The 16,978-nt window shown below is 41.8% G+C and overlaps 1 protein-coding gene across 1 annotated transcript in view; it reads left to right on the top strand.

The window, feature by feature from the left end:
* Positions 1 to 16,978, top strand: part of LOC104547615 (hemicentin-1-like) — a gene marked incomplete at both ends in the record, with an annotated part of 54,411 nt that overhangs the window by 19,753 nt on the left and 17,680 nt on the right. Inside the window, 15 exons of the mRNA XM_010193394.1 lie at positions 460 to 634; positions 3,067 to 3,194; positions 4,477 to 4,749; positions 5,820 to 5,915; positions 6,325 to 6,519; positions 6,875 to 7,005; positions 7,640 to 7,787; positions 8,271 to 8,397; positions 9,395 to 9,549; positions 10,288 to 10,464; positions 11,752 to 12,030; positions 14,503 to 14,784; positions 15,796 to 15,904; positions 16,490 to 16,659; positions 16,898 to 16,956. Of these exons, the coding sequence (XP_010191696.1) occupies positions 460 to 634; positions 3,067 to 3,194; positions 4,477 to 4,749; positions 5,820 to 5,915; positions 6,325 to 6,519; positions 6,875 to 7,005; positions 7,640 to 7,787; positions 8,271 to 8,397; positions 9,395 to 9,549; positions 10,288 to 10,464; positions 11,752 to 12,030; positions 14,503 to 14,784; positions 15,796 to 15,904; positions 16,490 to 16,659; positions 16,898 to 16,956 (2,504 nt within the window). The remainder of the gene's footprint in view (positions 1 to 459; positions 635 to 3,066; positions 3,195 to 4,476; positions 4,750 to 5,819; positions 5,916 to 6,324; positions 6,520 to 6,874; positions 7,006 to 7,639; positions 7,788 to 8,270; positions 8,398 to 9,394; positions 9,550 to 10,287; positions 10,465 to 11,751; positions 12,031 to 14,502; positions 14,785 to 15,795; positions 15,905 to 16,489; positions 16,660 to 16,897; positions 16,957 to 16,978) is intronic.

A 16,978-nucleotide genomic window follows, 5' to 3' on the forward strand; every position in this document is an offset into this window, starting at 1 on the left:
AATCAAGATGGATTAATCCCACTGGTCATAAAGCTTCCTGCTATTTCCCAGTATTACACAAAAATTGATTTAGGTGTGGGCTTGCTTTGCAAGGCTTCTAGGCTTGTAGGTATTAGTGCTGTAGTGTAGCATAGTTCAGGTATTGGTTGCAAGCTGTGTGTGTTCAACATATGCCTGAACTCCATCTATCTGTTGCTATCTAGCTTTTTGGGTAAAGAGTGCAGTCTTGCTGGTATTTGTGGTATTGCACGTAGGCATCAGCCAGTGTCTGAGCTACAGGCACTGTGCATCAGCATTATGGTGATTTATCTCTATTGAGGACATGTCATTAAAAGCAGGATTGTAATGTTATATACCTGATTAAAAAGTAGATGTTTAATCTGAAGCAAAACTGTATGGTGTTAAATTTGTACAAATATGTATATTCATTGCACTTTCTTAACGTGTTCCATGTTATAGTGAAACCTAGAGTGTCCAGGCCTGGAGACCAGCAAGGAAATGCATATGATAAACCTATAGAGATCTCAGTAATTGCAGGGGAAGATGTCACACTTCCATGTGAAGTAAAGAGCTTGCCACCCCCCATAATTACCTGGGCCAAAGAAATGCAGCTCATATCTCCATTCTCTCCAAGGTAACAATGTTTGATGAATACGAAAAGTGAAACTGCATCTAAGCTTTCAAGGTTTTGGAAGTGTATATAATTTCTGGTTGCCTCAGGATCAGTCCGAAGGTATGAAGTTGTCCTTTACGAGGACCCTGTGTTACTAGGTCTTGAAACTCTCTTTCCCAAACCCAAGCGTACGTCCCTTTCCAAGGGACACTAGGACCATGCATCGTTGTACAGCTTCTAGTCCAGTGCATGTTTATACGCAGTCTCAGGAGGGCAAGACGAAGGAGACCGTGTTATATTTTTATTGTCATGGTGCCCAGAAACCTATGTAATATGTGCCTGATTATAAATGTTTAAAAACTGGTTTTCGTTTCTTAAGCACTTCATATTTATGCTCAGGGGAGCATTGTTTGTTATTAATTTGAAGTCTGAGCTGCCAGAAGAGTACAGATGATGATAAATGTCTGGGAGTTCTTACAAGGGCTCACTGCTTGCTGTGTTTTCAATCCAAAAAACTCTCCAGATATTGTTGAACATGTGAAAACATAGCTAAATGCTCATAAAAATGTTGAGTTGACAACCTTAGGGACTGAAGAGGTAGGGACTGTCTTGTATCAGCATGGGCCGCAATGTTGGAGTTCGTTCTTGTTAATTTTTGTATGGCACAAAATAAGAGAGGAAACCAGTAGGTGATTATTGTCTGCATCTTCCCAGTTGAAGGGCCAGGTACTGTCACAGGACAAGCTAGTGCTTTGTAGTCTTCCAGACACCTCAGGAGGGGTAAAGGCTGGAGCTGTATTCACAAACCAGGAAATGGGGATGCTGGCCAAGTGCACGCTCCAGCAGTTGCTGTGCCTGTGGTCGGTGCCTCTCGGTGATCCAAGTGGGAAGAATCAGCCAGTGTCTGAGCTGAATTAAAGAGCTGTACAGACCTGAAGGTGAGCCTGCTCCCTTGTGCCCAAATCTGCACCTCAGAGCCACCCATTCCAGTGAGTCTGCAACAGCCTCAGCAACTAAGAGCTGCTGGGCTGGCATATTTGGTGTAGGAGGCTTGTGCACAAAGTTGATTTCTTGTTAGTAATCGATGTGGAGTTTTCTGCTGTGTCCTGTAGGCATATCACATGCGCTAATGAATCTGCATTCTTGGTCCCTTATTGTCCTCATTTGACCTCAGGAGACATGGATAAATTAGGGTACTTACTCATGGCTGTTGTGGAGACGTCCAAGTTGTCCAGAGTCGCAGCAGTCCAGCTCAGCCCGTTCCATGAAATTGTTTACAGATGTCATTGGAAGTTAAAGAACTAGTCCAAACAACATTTTTTGAGACCACCCAAAGATGATGTTAGAAATGTGACCGGTAAACAAGAGAAGAGTGAAATCGGAAATAAAGGAACTTCTATCAGAATGCAGTTCTAATTAGTGGACAAATTAGTGGGGATAAGTTACTCCAGCATTCATATCTTTTGGGGTTTAGAAAGATATGGGCAGCAGAGGAGGAATCATAGTGTCAGACAGATTTGTGTGGCTCAGAGGACATACACTTCACTTTCTTTCCATTCATCTCTCCAGGCCCTTGCAATCACAACATTCACCATATGTACACATGTAATAATGTTTTACTAGTTAGTGTGCCAGAGAAAGGAAGACAGATGAGACCACTAATTCCCATGAACTTTGCCTAAATCCTGTATGTAACCTTGAGTGCGAGACTTGAATTTCTTCTTATCAATTCTTAGCTGTCATATTTTCTTCCCTCTTCGTTTTTCCCTCCCTATCTCTATTGCATTTGAGTTCTACAGAAGAAGAGTTTGACTTAGCTGTCCAGTTTATCTTGTAAAGTTACAAGCCTGTGACTAGAGCTGTAGGCAAGATCAGTACTGTTAACTATTAATTATTATATTATTATTAACTATTAACTATTATTATTATTTATTATATATTAATTACTATTTATTATTATTATTAATAGTTAACTAGTTAACTATTTAGTGATGAATACTGACAATTTCTATAAACATTAGGACTGGTCAGCTCTTCACAGACTCCTCCTCCATCTTTAACTGTCGTAACAACTTTTTTGCCAGGATGAAATAGTATCAAAAGTTGTTTAACTTTTTGACCCCACTGATCTGGGCTGAGCAAACATTTGTGATGGGAGGTTGAAGAGCTCCATTTATCTACCTGTTTTGGGGTTTTTTTTCCTCATTTCTAGAAAAAGACAGATTTTAATACATTCTGTAAGTAGCTAGAAACAAATTTCATAATTTGAATCTTGTGTTTTAGATATTTACTGCATGTTCTGGATGTAGTGGTTCAGAATGGCACAACTCGGTGTGCCCTGTAGAATTGTTGTTTTAGCTGGTAGCGGTCATTAACAATTAACAATGTGTCAGTAGAGGTCATTCACCTTTCAGTGTATGTTTATATAGTGTATCTGCTTCTTTCTTTTCCAGACACACTTTCCTATCTTCAGGGTCAATGAAGATTAGTGAGACACAAGTTTCAGACAGTGGAATGTATATCTGTGTAGCCACAAATATTGCTGGGAATGTGACTCAGTCAGTGAAGCTGAGTGTACACGGTAAGTTTTAACTGAAAGGATAATTAACTGCTCCTGTCTTGGTGCACAGCTTTAGGCATATGAGTTCTGCTGTACCCACCTTTGGCAACTACCACCTTAACCCATCTGACTGTACTTTCTCTGTTCAAACCAACACCTTCCTCCCCCTCAGTAAAGGTGTCGTCGCTCTTGCTCAAGCCAGCACCCACATCCCTTTTACTCTCCTTCTTACCATGGGTCATCATGTTATCACTCCTTTGTCTCTCTCCTACTTCCCTGTACTGGGGCCCAAACCACAATCTCTTAACCACTTACACAGTGCTGTGTGTTAGCTCCATATGCTCAGGTTTATTCCTCCTCAGCTGTGTCAGCCGGAAACACAGGTTGTGGCACATGTACCTGCCAGCACTGAAGCAGGTAGGAGCAGGATTGCAGGAGCCATGGCCTAGCACAGCCCAGCTGAGGCTGATCAGTTCTAATTGTGGGAGTATAGATAGTTCTGTGGTTCATGTAGAGTTTGGAAGTGGTGTTGCCAATGCCCGTTGCCAGCGAACGTCTTTGGAGTGGATCACAGGCCACGACTGTACCAGATTGCCCCTGGCAGCTCTGAAACCTTCAGACTGCGTTAATTCAGTTACAATGGCTGTAACAGACTGCTGTCTGGTTCTGTGTGTGGAGAAGTCTGATATCAGGGCACATCTTTGTTTATCTGTAACTGTACATTAACAGAGAATCTGGAAAAATGGCATTCTTATTGTTTCAAACATTCTTTTAAGTCCTTTTATTGTCAGTGATCCTTAGAAAGGAAAACATAGTGGCAAAAGAGTGATGTTGGATTTATATTATTCTTTGGGAGCAGCAAAATCTCTTCCAGTCATATTGTGTCTCCTTGTCTGAACTTGTGTTTGGAAGCATACAAAGTTCAGGGATTAGAGGGAGGAAATTAAAATGTCAAAAGGAAAATTTAATTGACTTTGTCATAAAAGCTTTTGAATTGTTTTGTGTTATAAAGAGCCAGTACCCATAGCTCTTCAAATGTGCTCAGTGTAGTAGTGTTACACTACTTGTATGGAAGTCATGCAGTAGAAATTGACGTGCAGCCTCTTCCAGTAAAGTTAAACAGTAGGGTATCGTGCCTGCTTTCCTATGCAGAGAACGTGCAGATCTGCTTCCTCAGTCACCTGAGGGAATTTGGTTTCAGTAAATAAGGGAGGACGCTTTCTAAAATGACAAAAATGGAAAATTTCCTTCAAGAATGATCTTGTACATTCACATTGCCATGGACTAAACTTGCCTTCCTTAGTTCCTCCAAAGATACAGCGCGGGCCTCGAGTTTTGAAAGTCCAAGCCGGCCACAGAGTTGACATACCCTGCAGTGCCCAGGGGATCCCTGCCCCAGCGGTCACTTGGTTCAAAGGCAGAAGTGCTGTGCCCACAGATGATGGGCAGTTTATCCACGGCCCAGATGGAACCCTAAGCATCAGCAACGTGCAGCTTCCCGATGCCAGCGTCTACAAGTGCATTGCGAGTAATGTAGCGGGCAGCGACACCTCCGAGATAACGGTACAAGTTCAAGGTATTTATATTGGGGTCCTGTCTCGGTATAATTTCATGCACTGCTGTCTGATTTATGTTTTGCAGGGCAGTGCCCTTTGCTGTTGACTGTTACATGATGCAAAATCCAAATCTGGTTTAGATGTTATGCTTTGATGTTATTTAAGAAAAATTAGAATAGGCAAATGGTCTCTGGAGAGTTTACAGAAATATGAAAAAGAAACTCAAAATACAGTACTTCTTTTTTAAAATAAATTCTTCAAGCTAATTATTATTTTGTTTTGTTGTAGGTAATTAAAATGAGATTCAAGTGTAGGAAGTCTCTTTTTCAAATATTACCTCCATGTGTTCAGATGTCTGATGTTTTCAGAAACTGTCCTTAATACAGAATTGGAATAATTCTTTTACAGTAACAGAATTGGAATTTTGCATGAGCTGAAATTGAGCTCTTCCCTCAGGTAGCATGCTCTTGAAATGGTGACAGGGCAGCAGTGGTCAGTGGGCCAATTTAAATGTGTAGTATAACTCCTCCCTTGATGGGCTGACAGACATCAGTGCAGCATGACTGACTTAGGCAGGAATTATTTCTTCCTTTAGTAGTCTAAGGCAGCATTGCAGTCCCTTTGGATTAGAGGTGCTGAGAGTCAGTTGTTACAAACAGCAAAGAACTGCCACTAACTTTACTTAATTCTAAATAATATTTTTTGTACAGTCTCGGTCTGCACACAGATTTAAAATGAGATACAAGAACAAAGGATGGAAGTAGCACTAATGTGTGGTATGAGAAAAACCAATGTAAATAGTACTTTTCAGATTTTGCAGAAACCCTGTCTGCCTTCAGAACAAATATAGGGAGCTTTAGTGAGAACCAGTATCAGTGCAGTTTGAAAGCCTCTTTGTATTGCTTAATTCCCCAAATGTTCCTGTTGAAATCAAGACTGCTTGTACAGTACTCGTTCTGATCAATGTAAAGAGAATTACTGGAGTCTGACTTGGTGCGAATGAGACACGCAGTGTTACGTATTGCCAGACTGTGTTTTCACATCTGGGAGCGGAGGTCAAGATATTTTGGGGGTCTAAATTTTTTTTCAGAGTCTCCTGCTTTTGAGGATCTGGACCCTCCGTACAACAGTCCCTTTCAGGAGGCAGTGGCAAATCAACGCGTTGTCTTCCCATGTCCTGCGAAAGGTGCGTATTGTTACTGCCTTCAGTGACAAAAGTGTATTTGTCTGTTGAGAATGACCAAGTTTCTGTGTCCTCCTTGCCGTGGTAAAAAACGTACAGTCTGCACCATATTTTCCATATGTACTTTATGTGGAAAAAACCAAACTATCAGTGATTTAAATAACTGCTGTGTGTAGAAGGTCTGTGAAAAGTCATCGCTAGCCAACGAGGATATTAAAATGTTCAGGACTAAGATTTTTAATGTTGAAATCGTACTGTAACACTCAGGGCTTCCTCTAAGGTTGAAAGCTCATGGCCTCCCTGTCCATTGTCCTTGCCAGTAAAACTTCCAGCAACCAGTGGGGATCATTTGAATCTTTCTTACTCTGAGCTGAGTGAAGCATTTCTTAAAGTTTCACATTGCTCTTCCTAGGTGTTCCAAAGCCAGTCATCAAATGGCTGCGTAATGGAAGACAGCTGACAGGCAGCGAACCAGGGATTTCCATTCTGGAGAGTGGGACACTGCTGATCATCGATTCTGTTACAACTTCTGATAATGGGGAGTATATCTGTGTGGCAACCAATGAAGCTGGAAGCACAGAAAGAAAATACAACCTGAAGGTTCATGGTAAATAAGAAATAAAACTGTTGGGGCACTGTTTTTGAAGAACATCTCTTTTCTTGTTGGAAATTGCATGCTATAAATCTGCCCATGTGCAGTTAAATTACAAAAACTAATCTGAGTCCTTGCTTTTTTAATTCTGTTAATCTATATTTTTTCTGTTGTTTCTGTTTATATACAAACCATCTTTGTTTTGCTCCAAGAACTGAGTGCGTCTCATTTGTAGAGAACTCTAGTTATATCAATAACTTTAAAGCAAATGACCAATGAAGACTTGTACACTAGAGAAATAAAAGATTGGGAGGAATTGGGAAATCACTGGAATAGAAGGCTCAGTATATGACTTTGAGCTTTCTTGTAGTTCCTCCTGAAATTAGAGATCAAGAGAAGGTGACAAATACATCTGTAGTTGTTCATCACACTGTAAGTCTCTTCTGTGAAGTATCTGGTAACCCCTTCCCAGTCATCTCCTGGTATAAAGAAGATAACCAGGTATGTGTGATTCACCTCATTGAAGTAAATAGCCACCATCAGTCAGTTTTGTTTTGTTTTGAGTGCTTAGTATGAAAATTCATTTAAAGTAAGCACATGTACATACATTTAAACTGCACTGAAAGCACCCACGCAGAAAGCCAGCTCACTATGACTTATACATTAATCCAGCTATTCAATAAGTCAAAAGTAAAGTCTTTGTTTTCAAGATTCCCCTAGGAATTGCGAATGTCAGAGTCCTAGCAGAGGGGACCAATGACTGTATTTTCTTCATTCTGTAAATGGAGAAATAAGAACTCTTGGAGGTGATTTGAATTCCTCAGGATTATCCTTGAGTCCCTATGCTCATACTTGTAGCTGATAAGTGATAGTTTAAGATGAGGAGGGGTGCCTTTATGCACCTTTGTGACTGACCATTACTGATAGATGAAGATTTTTTTTGGTTTTCCCACTCTATGTTGAGCTACAAGTCACATTGAATAGGTTGCAGAAGTTGAAGAGATCAGTGCTGTAGCTAAAAGGGGAAACAGATTATCCTTAGACTAAAACTGCCATTTTCTTATAGAAATCCAGCTGTGATATTTGGCTGATATAACTTGGATCATAAAAGGCTCATGTCTTGGGTTCTTTTAAGGTCGTGGAAAGCAGTACTCTCCAGATTTTGCATAATGGGAAGATACTGAAGCTCCTTAAAGCTGCTACTGATGATGCTGGACAATATTCATGCAAAGCCATAAATGTAGCAGGAAGTTCTGAGAAGCTGTTTAACGTAGATATACTAGGTTAGTGCCATGTTTTTGTTGTTGTTTGTTTGTTTTAAATGGTAGTCTGAAAAACAGTTGATATTTAAGAAGCCGTTAAATTTCAATTTATTAGAAATGAATTCTTCCTCTTACTGCCCACTAAATACTGGCTGCAGAAGTACTGCATGGTGGCTTTTGAAGATTGCGAATTTGCCATTCTTGCAGTAACACAGACTAAATGCTGCTTTTAGTTTCTCGGTTTTGGTCTTTGGCACTTTGTTTTGTATTTGGGGTGTCCAGCAGTCTAATGTAGGAGTCTTCCTAGGTACAGTTCACTAGCCTGAGTGTGGAAGTCCTTGTCTTAGTAGAAGCGATGTTGTGATCTAGCAGGAATAATTTTGCCATGAAAGCTGAAGTTGTTTGCAGGGAATAGTATGATCCACTACTGCCTTTCTTCCCATTTCATAGCATACCTTCCCTGGTTAAATACCAGTTCTTCCTGTAATGTTCGTCTTTTTAAAGTTCCACCAAGTGTAATAGGTGCTGATACCCCCGGAGAAATTGCAGTCATCCTCAACCAGGAAATCAGTCTGGAATGTAGAGCCAAAGGCTTCCCTTTTCCTGACATTCATTGGTTCAAAGATGGCAAGTGAGTATATGATAGTGTTTGGTTTGTCTAGCTTATTCTGTTCTTCGAACACAGCGGAAGACGGTTCACTGTACCCACGAGCTCTGCTTTTAACTGAGAAGTGTTCAGTTGTTGTCATTGAATACAGTTTGTGGTGGTGTGAGGTGCTAAGCTACTCATCAGAAGTTAGCATCCTGCTTTTCTTTGTGAACTGCTCCATTACTGACACTGCTACTTGCAAAGCAGATTTATGATATTTGGAGCCAGACGATACTTGAAGCAAGATAAACACAACCATTTCTTCAAGTTTTTTGTATGAGTTTATTCTATCTGGGTTATTTTAAACATATCATGAGTTAAAATACAGTTGTTTTGCTGCCATGACTTTTTCGTAGTTAGACAGTACCCATGTCAAACAGTTTTCCAACTAGTGCCTTGTGCCATTTTGCATATATACATTGCAGTTTTTTAAAACATTTATAGGCTGCATGTTTCATCTCATTTTCCACAAAAGCACACTAAGAGAAGAATTCTTGGCGGCTTAAATATTAGCTGAGAAACAAAATGGGCTGTGTTTTATACATCATTGGTGTTTAACAATGTAGTCCAATGTAGACATTGGCTAGTACCCACAGATACTCTGATGTGACGGTTCCTTACTCTTTGGTATTGATATGCTGGCACTTTCATCTAGTAGCTGATATTTGGTTATCAGCAAAGGACCGTAATGCCCTAAATAACTAGAAAATGGAGTTGAGATCAGGAGTAGGACTCTGGCTCTGATGTCCCAAGTAAAGTACTTTTGTGGGTTTGTTTCTTCTAAAAACTCGGAATAAAGTTAATTACAGCAGTGTGTCACTTTATAGTGGTTCTTCCCATTAATGCTATTACTCTAGTGCTAAGTGGTACTTTTTAATGGTACAATTATGGCCATTAAAGGACCCCTTCTTATCACTGTCAGTTTAAACTTATTTTGATGGGCTCAGAGCTCTGTGAAGCCAAATAATCTCTATTCTAGGCCCTTGTTTTTGGGTGATCCCAACGTTGAGCTTCTGGACAAAGATCAAGTTCTACACATAAGGAATGCTCGAAGGATGGACAAAGGCCGTTATCAGTGCAGTGCCACCAACACTGCTGGCAAACAAGTTAAGGAGGTCAAGCTGATGGTCCATGGTATGTTTATAGAATGCCCGATCCTAGAAGATCCTTTAATTTTACACATAAGATTATTTTTTTTAAGTGGAGATGCTCAGATAAATATAAATTAAGGCTTGCTCTGATCTTGCAGAATTTGTGCATAAACAGAACTTAATAGCAATCTTTTTGAGCATTTACGTGTCTGTGGATGTAGTCTCTGCAAGCTTGGCCTTTGTGTGCTCTTTACCTGTTTCTAATTGGTGAAAGCAAAAACTTTTGAAGGACTTTCTTACATTTTGCTATGAGTTAGTTTCAACTGAACTATTTTATCATCACCTTGGCTTCATTATTTTGATCTTAGAGAGGAAAATTAATTAGAGGGAAAATTAATTAGAAGATTTTTATTTTAATATACTTGCAGTCTTATTTTCATTAACCTTGTGTTAGGAGTAAATTCAGGCAGGAATAAGTTAAAGTGACTGCAAAAGTAAAACTAGTAGGAATCAGACCCAAATAGTCTTTGGAAAAGAATGTTCCAGATGATCTTCAGGTAGTGTGGGATGTCATCTTGCTTAAGTTGGTGTGAATTAAGGATCGTTATAGCAGGAGAATAAATGCTAGCATGAGAGAATCATGTTAACATTATTATTTTTTGGTGGGGTTTATAACACACTGAGTATACTTTTTGTGTTTTTACAAGCAGTGGAGTCTTAGCAAAGACACAGAGAACAGATCATTCCTGTGGTTACTCTAGATAAGTTTAATGTTAATTAGGAGATTTTCAGCTGGGAGAAAAGGAGGGGAAAGGTTCATGGAAGAAGGAAGACTTCATACGAGACAAGATTAAGAGTTTTTGGAAGACTAAAGAATGTGTGAAAGCCCAGTCAGACCTGAAAACTGAAAGCACAGTGCTAACAGAAATGAGGGGGAAACAAGTGCAGAAATCTATAGGTGAGATGACACTCGGAGTGTGAAGTGTAGGAGTTCGAATGCGTGAGCCCTTGAGCTGCAGAGTTCCCATTTGCTATGGATTTCTTCTGAGGATCATCTGTCTTCTGCTCTGGTAACTGTGAACTTACAATACATTACTTCCCTCATCTGGGGTGTTTCTGAAGCATGGAGCAGCCACATGCACAGAAATACACCTGTTCACCAGTCACAGTGAAGTCTTTTTCCATCAAGAACAAAGAAAATGCTGTGAGGACTTGTAGGTGATTGTGGCTGTTGTGAAATTAGAGGAATCAAAAAGCCACAGAAATAAAATTCTCCCTCTGAAGGAGCAGACCTTACGTCAGGTTCTCCAGAAGAGAGAGATGGGTTGGTGATAGAATGGAATATCTTTCTACTTTCAGATTTCCTATTAGTCCTATTAGGCTGGACAAATGGAAGCCCCCAGAGTAAGTGAGGAACCTAGATGCTCATTCTTGCTAGTTCTTACTTGGTTTTACCTGTTTAGCCCTACTTTTGACTTTGATATTTTCCCAAAGCACCATATTAAACCCATTCTCCATCTCTGTGGATGAAAGCATTTGCTGACAGAGAAATGCATTCACCTTTGAACTGGATGTGTTTTGGCATATTTTATAGGTTTGTGTATTATTGCACACGTTATTTAATTAGGAAGATACCTCATGGTTTGATAATCTGCAAGATCCATCTCGTAAGGGCAGGTCCATTCACTGACACTGTGTTTCTGCAGTGGCATTTTAAATGAGTGCTGTGTAAGTCAGTGGGAATCGAGGATATACGGAGCACGTTTAGCAGCGGAGGAGCTAATGTGTCTGCCAGATGTTTCTGGTACTTTCAGCAGTCATAAATTTAGCTGTTGCCAATTGCACTGTGTTTTTATTACTTCTACAGAGATTTACAAACTCTTTATATTGGCTGATTTACACGAGAGCTTGTTTGCTAGAAAAAAATCTGAGTACTGCTGCCAAGCAAGTAAAGGAAATTACTGTGGGCCAAAAGTTTCAAAAATAGGCATAAAGCTAGACTGTTAAGATCATATTTAGTCTCAAAGAAAGTGACTTCATCTTCAGAAGTTTTGACTACTGAGCGGTTCCCACCCCCAGTCATAGAGGCTCTTGGATGTATTTGGTATTTTAAATAGCAAAAAACACCAGGATGGGTTTAAATGAAAATATTTTATTCTTACAGCATTCTAATATTTAGTTTATTTAGTTCTACATAGACTTGCATGCTAAGGCTTCAATACTGTTGTTTTGTCTTTTGAAATAGTCCCTCCTAGCATTAAAGGAGGGAATATTACCACAGAGGTGTCGGCGCTTCTTAACAACCTTATAAATCTGGAATGCGAAACAAAGGGAATCCCTGCTCCTACCATTACGTGGTACAAAGATGGACGCCCGATCATTGCCAGCGCCCAGGCTCTGTATGTGGACAGAGGGCAGTTCCTGCAGATACCTCGGGCCCAGGTGTCAGATTCTGCAAAGTACACTTGCCGTGTGAGCAACGCTGCTGGAGCTGCTGAGAAAACATACGACGTGGATGTCTACGGTGAGAGTTTGTTGAACTTGGTTATTTGTCAAGTTACAGGAAGTGCGTTTTGGAAGTTTTTCTGCCTTTGTAGTGTCAGCAGCATTTGCAGGCCTGTGAAGGGTGAGCAGCAGTCGATGGCTGCATTTAAAGCCTGGCTGCTGTTAGCAGGGTCATGTAGAGGAAGCTTTACACCCTGCGCTTCGTGACTCTCAAAAAGCTCTTGTTTTCACACGTCTTGATGCCATGCTTTAGTGAAATGTCAAAACTGTCTCTGTGTATCCTTTCTCACACATGCATGACGAACAACACTTATTTGAAATAGCCGCTCTGGGTGGGATCTTCAGTGCACTGTTTTAAGACCTTCCTATTTAGTTCTTCTATCTCAAAGCTCTGCAGATCATAGAGTCATACAATCATGGCATGTGTTGGGTTGGAAGGGACCCTTAAAGGTCATCTGGTCCACTCCCCCTGCAAATAAGCAGGGACATCTTTAACTAAATCAGGTTAATCAGAGCCCCATCAAGCCTGACCTTGAATGTCTCCAGGGATGGGGCCTCTACCACCTCTCTGGGCAACCTGTGCCAGTGATCTGTCACCTGGTCTAATCTAAATCTACCCTGCTCTAGTTAAAACCATTGCCCCTTGTCTTATCACTATGCATCCTTGTAAACAGTTCCTCCCGAGCTTTCTTGTAAGCCCCCTTCAGGTACTGGAAGGTTGGTGTAACGTCTCCCCACAGCCTTCTCTTCTCCAGGCTGAACAACCCCAGCTCTCAGCCTGTCCTCACAGGAGAAGGACTCCAGTCCTCAGATTTTATGGCCCTACTCTGGACCCGCTCCAACAGTTTCATGTCCTTCTTGTGTTGAGGGCTCCAGAGCTGGACACAGTGCTCCAGGTGAAGTCTCAGGAAAGCAGAGTAGAGGGGCAGAATCACCTCTCTCAGTCTGCTGGCCACGCTTCTTTTGATGCAGCCCAGGATGAGGTTGGCCTTCTGGGCTGTGAGTGTGCATTGCTGACTCAAGTCCAGCTTTTTGTCCACCAGTACCCTAAGTCCTTTTCCACAGGGCTCTCTCTATCACATCATCCCCTTGCCTGTACTGGTGATGAGGATTGTTCGTACTGAGGTGCAGGACTTTGCACTTGGCCTTGTTGAACCTCATGAGGTTCACACAAGCCCACCTCTCCAGTTTCTCTGTATTCCTCTGGCAGACACCCCTTCCCTCTGGCATGTCAACTGCATCTGCAGACTTGCTGAGGGTGCCCTCAATCCCACTGCCTATATCATTGGTGAAGATCTTAAACAGCACTGGTCCCAGTATGGACCCCTGAGGGACACCACTTTTCACCCATCTCCACCTGGATATTGAGCCATTGACCACTACCCCCTGGATGCGACCATCCAACCAACTCCTTGTCCACGGAATGGTCCACCCATCAAATCCTTATCTTTCCAACTTAGAGAGAGGGATGTTGTGGGGGACCGTGTCAAAGGCCTTGCAGGAGTCCACACAGATGACATCCGTTGCTCTTCCCTTGTCTCCTGATGGAGTTACTCCACTGTAGAAAGCCACTCAGTTGGTGGTCAGGCAGGACTTGCCCTTAGAAAAGCCATGCTGGCTGTCTTGAATCGCCTCCCTGTCCTTCATGTGCCTCAGCATAGCTTCTAGGAGGATCTGTTCCATGATCTTCCCAGGCACAGAGGTGAGGCTGACAGGTCGGTATTTCCCAGGGTCCTCCTTTCCTCCCTTCTTAAATATGGGTGTGATGTTTCCCTTCTTGCAGTCACCAGGGACTTCACCCGAATGCCATGACTTTTCAAATATCATGGAGAGTGGCTTTGTCAATACATCAACCCCATCCTTCTCGTCCTCTACATCAGCCAATTCCTTCAGGACTCTGGGTTGCATCTCATCCGGTCCCATAGACTTATGTATGTTCAGGTTCTTCAGGTGATCACAGACTTTCACTTACAGAGGGAGGGACATTGTCCCCCTGGTCCCTGTTTTGCAGTCCTTCGTCTCAGGAGGCATAAGGAGAGATCTTAGCAGTGAAGATTGAGGTAAAAATGTTATTGAGAACCTTAGCCTTCTCCTCACCTGTTGTTGCTAGTTTGCCACTGTTGCTCGTTTGGTGGGGATGCTTTCTTTAACCGTCCTGTTCTGATTGACATACCTGTAGAAGCTCTTTTGTTATTCTTTGCTTCTCCTGCCAAGTTCAGCTCCAGTTGCGCCTTGGCCTTTCTGACCTCATCCCTACACAACCAGGCAGATCCTCTGTTTTATACAACTGGTCAGTATTGAACTACATCACTTGACTTCTCTGTTTCCCCTTTGTCTTGGCTTGCCCCAGCAGCAAATTATCACGTGAAATTGTGTGTGACGTAATGGCGTATAGAGCCAGAGGGGGTGGGAAGGAACTAACCCATTTACTCTTAATATGATTTCTGGTTACAGAATTAATCAATTGCAATATATTTTTTCCTTTCTATAGTTCCTCCAGTAATTGAGGGGGATGCTGACACGGCCCAGAACAGGCAGGTGGTTGCTGGCAATTCACTGACGTTGGAGTGTAAAGCTGCTGGTAACCCTCCACCTCTCCTTACCTGGTTAAAAGATGGTGTGCCTGTGAAAGCAAGCAGCAGCCTCCGCGTTGTAGCTGGTGGGAAGAAGCTGGAGATTTTGAACGCTGCTGAGGCTGACCGGGGCCAGTATTTGTGTGTGGCCACAAGCATAGCTGGAGAACAAGAGATCAGATATGACGTTGAAATCTTAGGTGTGTGAGCAACAGAACTTCTGATTTATCAGATTTCCATAAACCTAATGATGTATGTTTTTATTTTTGTTGGTATTGTTATATGATCAGTCAGGCTACAGATCTAGTTAACTCCGGGCACTGCACGCAATTTCTGTCCAGGGTTACAGGACAACTAAAGACTTTTACTTTCAGGTTAGTTCTTGAAGGGTTTTTGTGCACATGGTAGGTAAATACTGTTCTCAGTAACCTTTACAATTCTTCTAACTTGCCTTCATAGAAGAAAACCATAGATATGAAAGGTATTCATTAGAACTATTACTGAGGAGTTTCTCTGAATTTCAGTTGTGTTGTGCAGATTTTGAAGCTTTTTTGAAAACGATTTTTTTCTTCTTTTTCCACTCAAACCTTTACCATGGCCTGCATCTCAGCAGTCCTTTCTGAATATCTCTGGGAAAATGACTTGTACAAGTGTTAGTCTTATTTTCCTGTTATAGAAGGATTTATTCGAAGGTTTAAAGGCTTCATTTTTAGGCTTTGAAGGGCCCCCTTGAAGAACACAGCGTTCTGTTGCATGCATTTGTTCTGCTGGTCCAGGTGTGTCTGTGTTAGGCAGTGGAGGAGCTGACAGTGCTTCCTCCCCAGCCCACCCACTCCTGCAAGAGAGTGGGACGGGGTGAAAGGGACCTGGAAGAGGGTCCTCTGCACATTCGTTGTCTCTTTCTGCTGTCAGAGGGTGCTGGAAGTCCACCCGCACACCCTGTTCACAGAATTGACCAGACAGAACCTGGAAAAAACAAGCAAACGAGAAACAACAAAAAAGAGTGAGAGTAATAATTTGAAACCACAAAATATCGTAAGGTAGATGTTTCTCTTCAATAAAGCAACAGTGATGAACTGCAAATCTGTACATGTCCCAAAGTAAGATAGATGTCAAGTTGGTTTTGGTTTTTTTTACATTACTATTTGAGATAGACTTTTATGACATTTCTAATGCTTAAGTACTTATTTTGATGGATTTTTTTCTTATAGTCCCGCCATTTGTGGAAGGTGGGGATGAGGTCTTGGATTACATTGTGATTCTGCATAGCCCTTTGGAGTTGGATTGTTCAGCAACAGGGACACCCTCACCAACTATCACGTAAGGGGATTGCTATGGCAGAAAAAAATCTTCTCCTTGAGTATGTGAGCTTGGAGGTGGTCGTTACGAACTGCCCATGTTACGTAGTGATGGTTAACATGTGGAGGACAGACTCCTGGCTCCACTGAAGGCAGTATCAGGCTCACGCATGGCAGGATCAGGATTTTGTTTTCAAGTGGTTTGGTATGTTGTGCCAATATGCATGTCCTGGAAATTGGAGTAGAGCTGAAAACTCTCATTCCCTTGCTAATGGAACTGTGCACTTTTCATCTGCCACCGATGATTGCTTTAGCTTTGGAGATTTGTCTGCCTCTGATGGTGGCATCCACTTTTACAACTGCTTCTCAGCTGTCACCTTTCTGACTTCTTTAGGGCCTGTTCCCCTATACTCCCTTTTCCTGATAAACCATTTCAGTCCATGGCACACAGAAAAGCAGAATGCTACCTGACATTTCCAAACCTTCGTAGAAGTACAAATAAGAGTTACTGGGATGTTCTGTTTAATAGCATTGTGCACATTTTAGGAGTGCTGTTGATCTGACTTTCACAGAGATCTGAGACTGTACTTTGGTTTTTTTTTGGTAGGTGGTTGAAAGATGGTCAACCAGTTGAAGAGGGAGCGGGACATAAGATCTTACTAAACGGACAAAAAATTCTCATCTCTCGAGCTCAAGTGTCAGACACTGGCCGCTATAAATGTGTGGCTGCAAATAAGGCAGGAGAACATGAAAGGGAATTTGATGTTACTGTGCATGGTAGGTTACTCGAGGGGAGGGGGTGGGGGAAGCAGCAAACTGCCTTTATTTTAAATTGCTGGCAAGAAGGTGCTCGGATTTTAAGTAAATGTTTATTTGTGTTAGTAGGTTGAAAAATTGTAGATGAGAGTAGGTGAAATGGAAGTAGAACTGCTCTTACCTGTGGGATATTGCTCCTGTATTTTTAAATGTGTATGTTCAAGTGATTCTTACTTTTTTTTTCTGGTGCTTCTTGCAGTTCCTCCAAGCATCAAACCAGCTGGGACTTCCGAGAGAGCTGTTGTGATACACAAGCCTGTGACGCTGCAGTGCATAGCCA

Source organism: Mesitornis unicolor, unplaced genomic scaffold, assembly GCF_000695765.1.
Source record: "Mesitornis unicolor isolate BGI_N332 unplaced genomic scaffold, ASM69576v1 scaffold7771, whole genome shotgun sequence".
Classification (NCBI taxonomy): Eukaryota; Metazoa; Chordata; class Aves; order Mesitornithiformes; family Mesitornithidae; genus Mesitornis; species Mesitornis unicolor.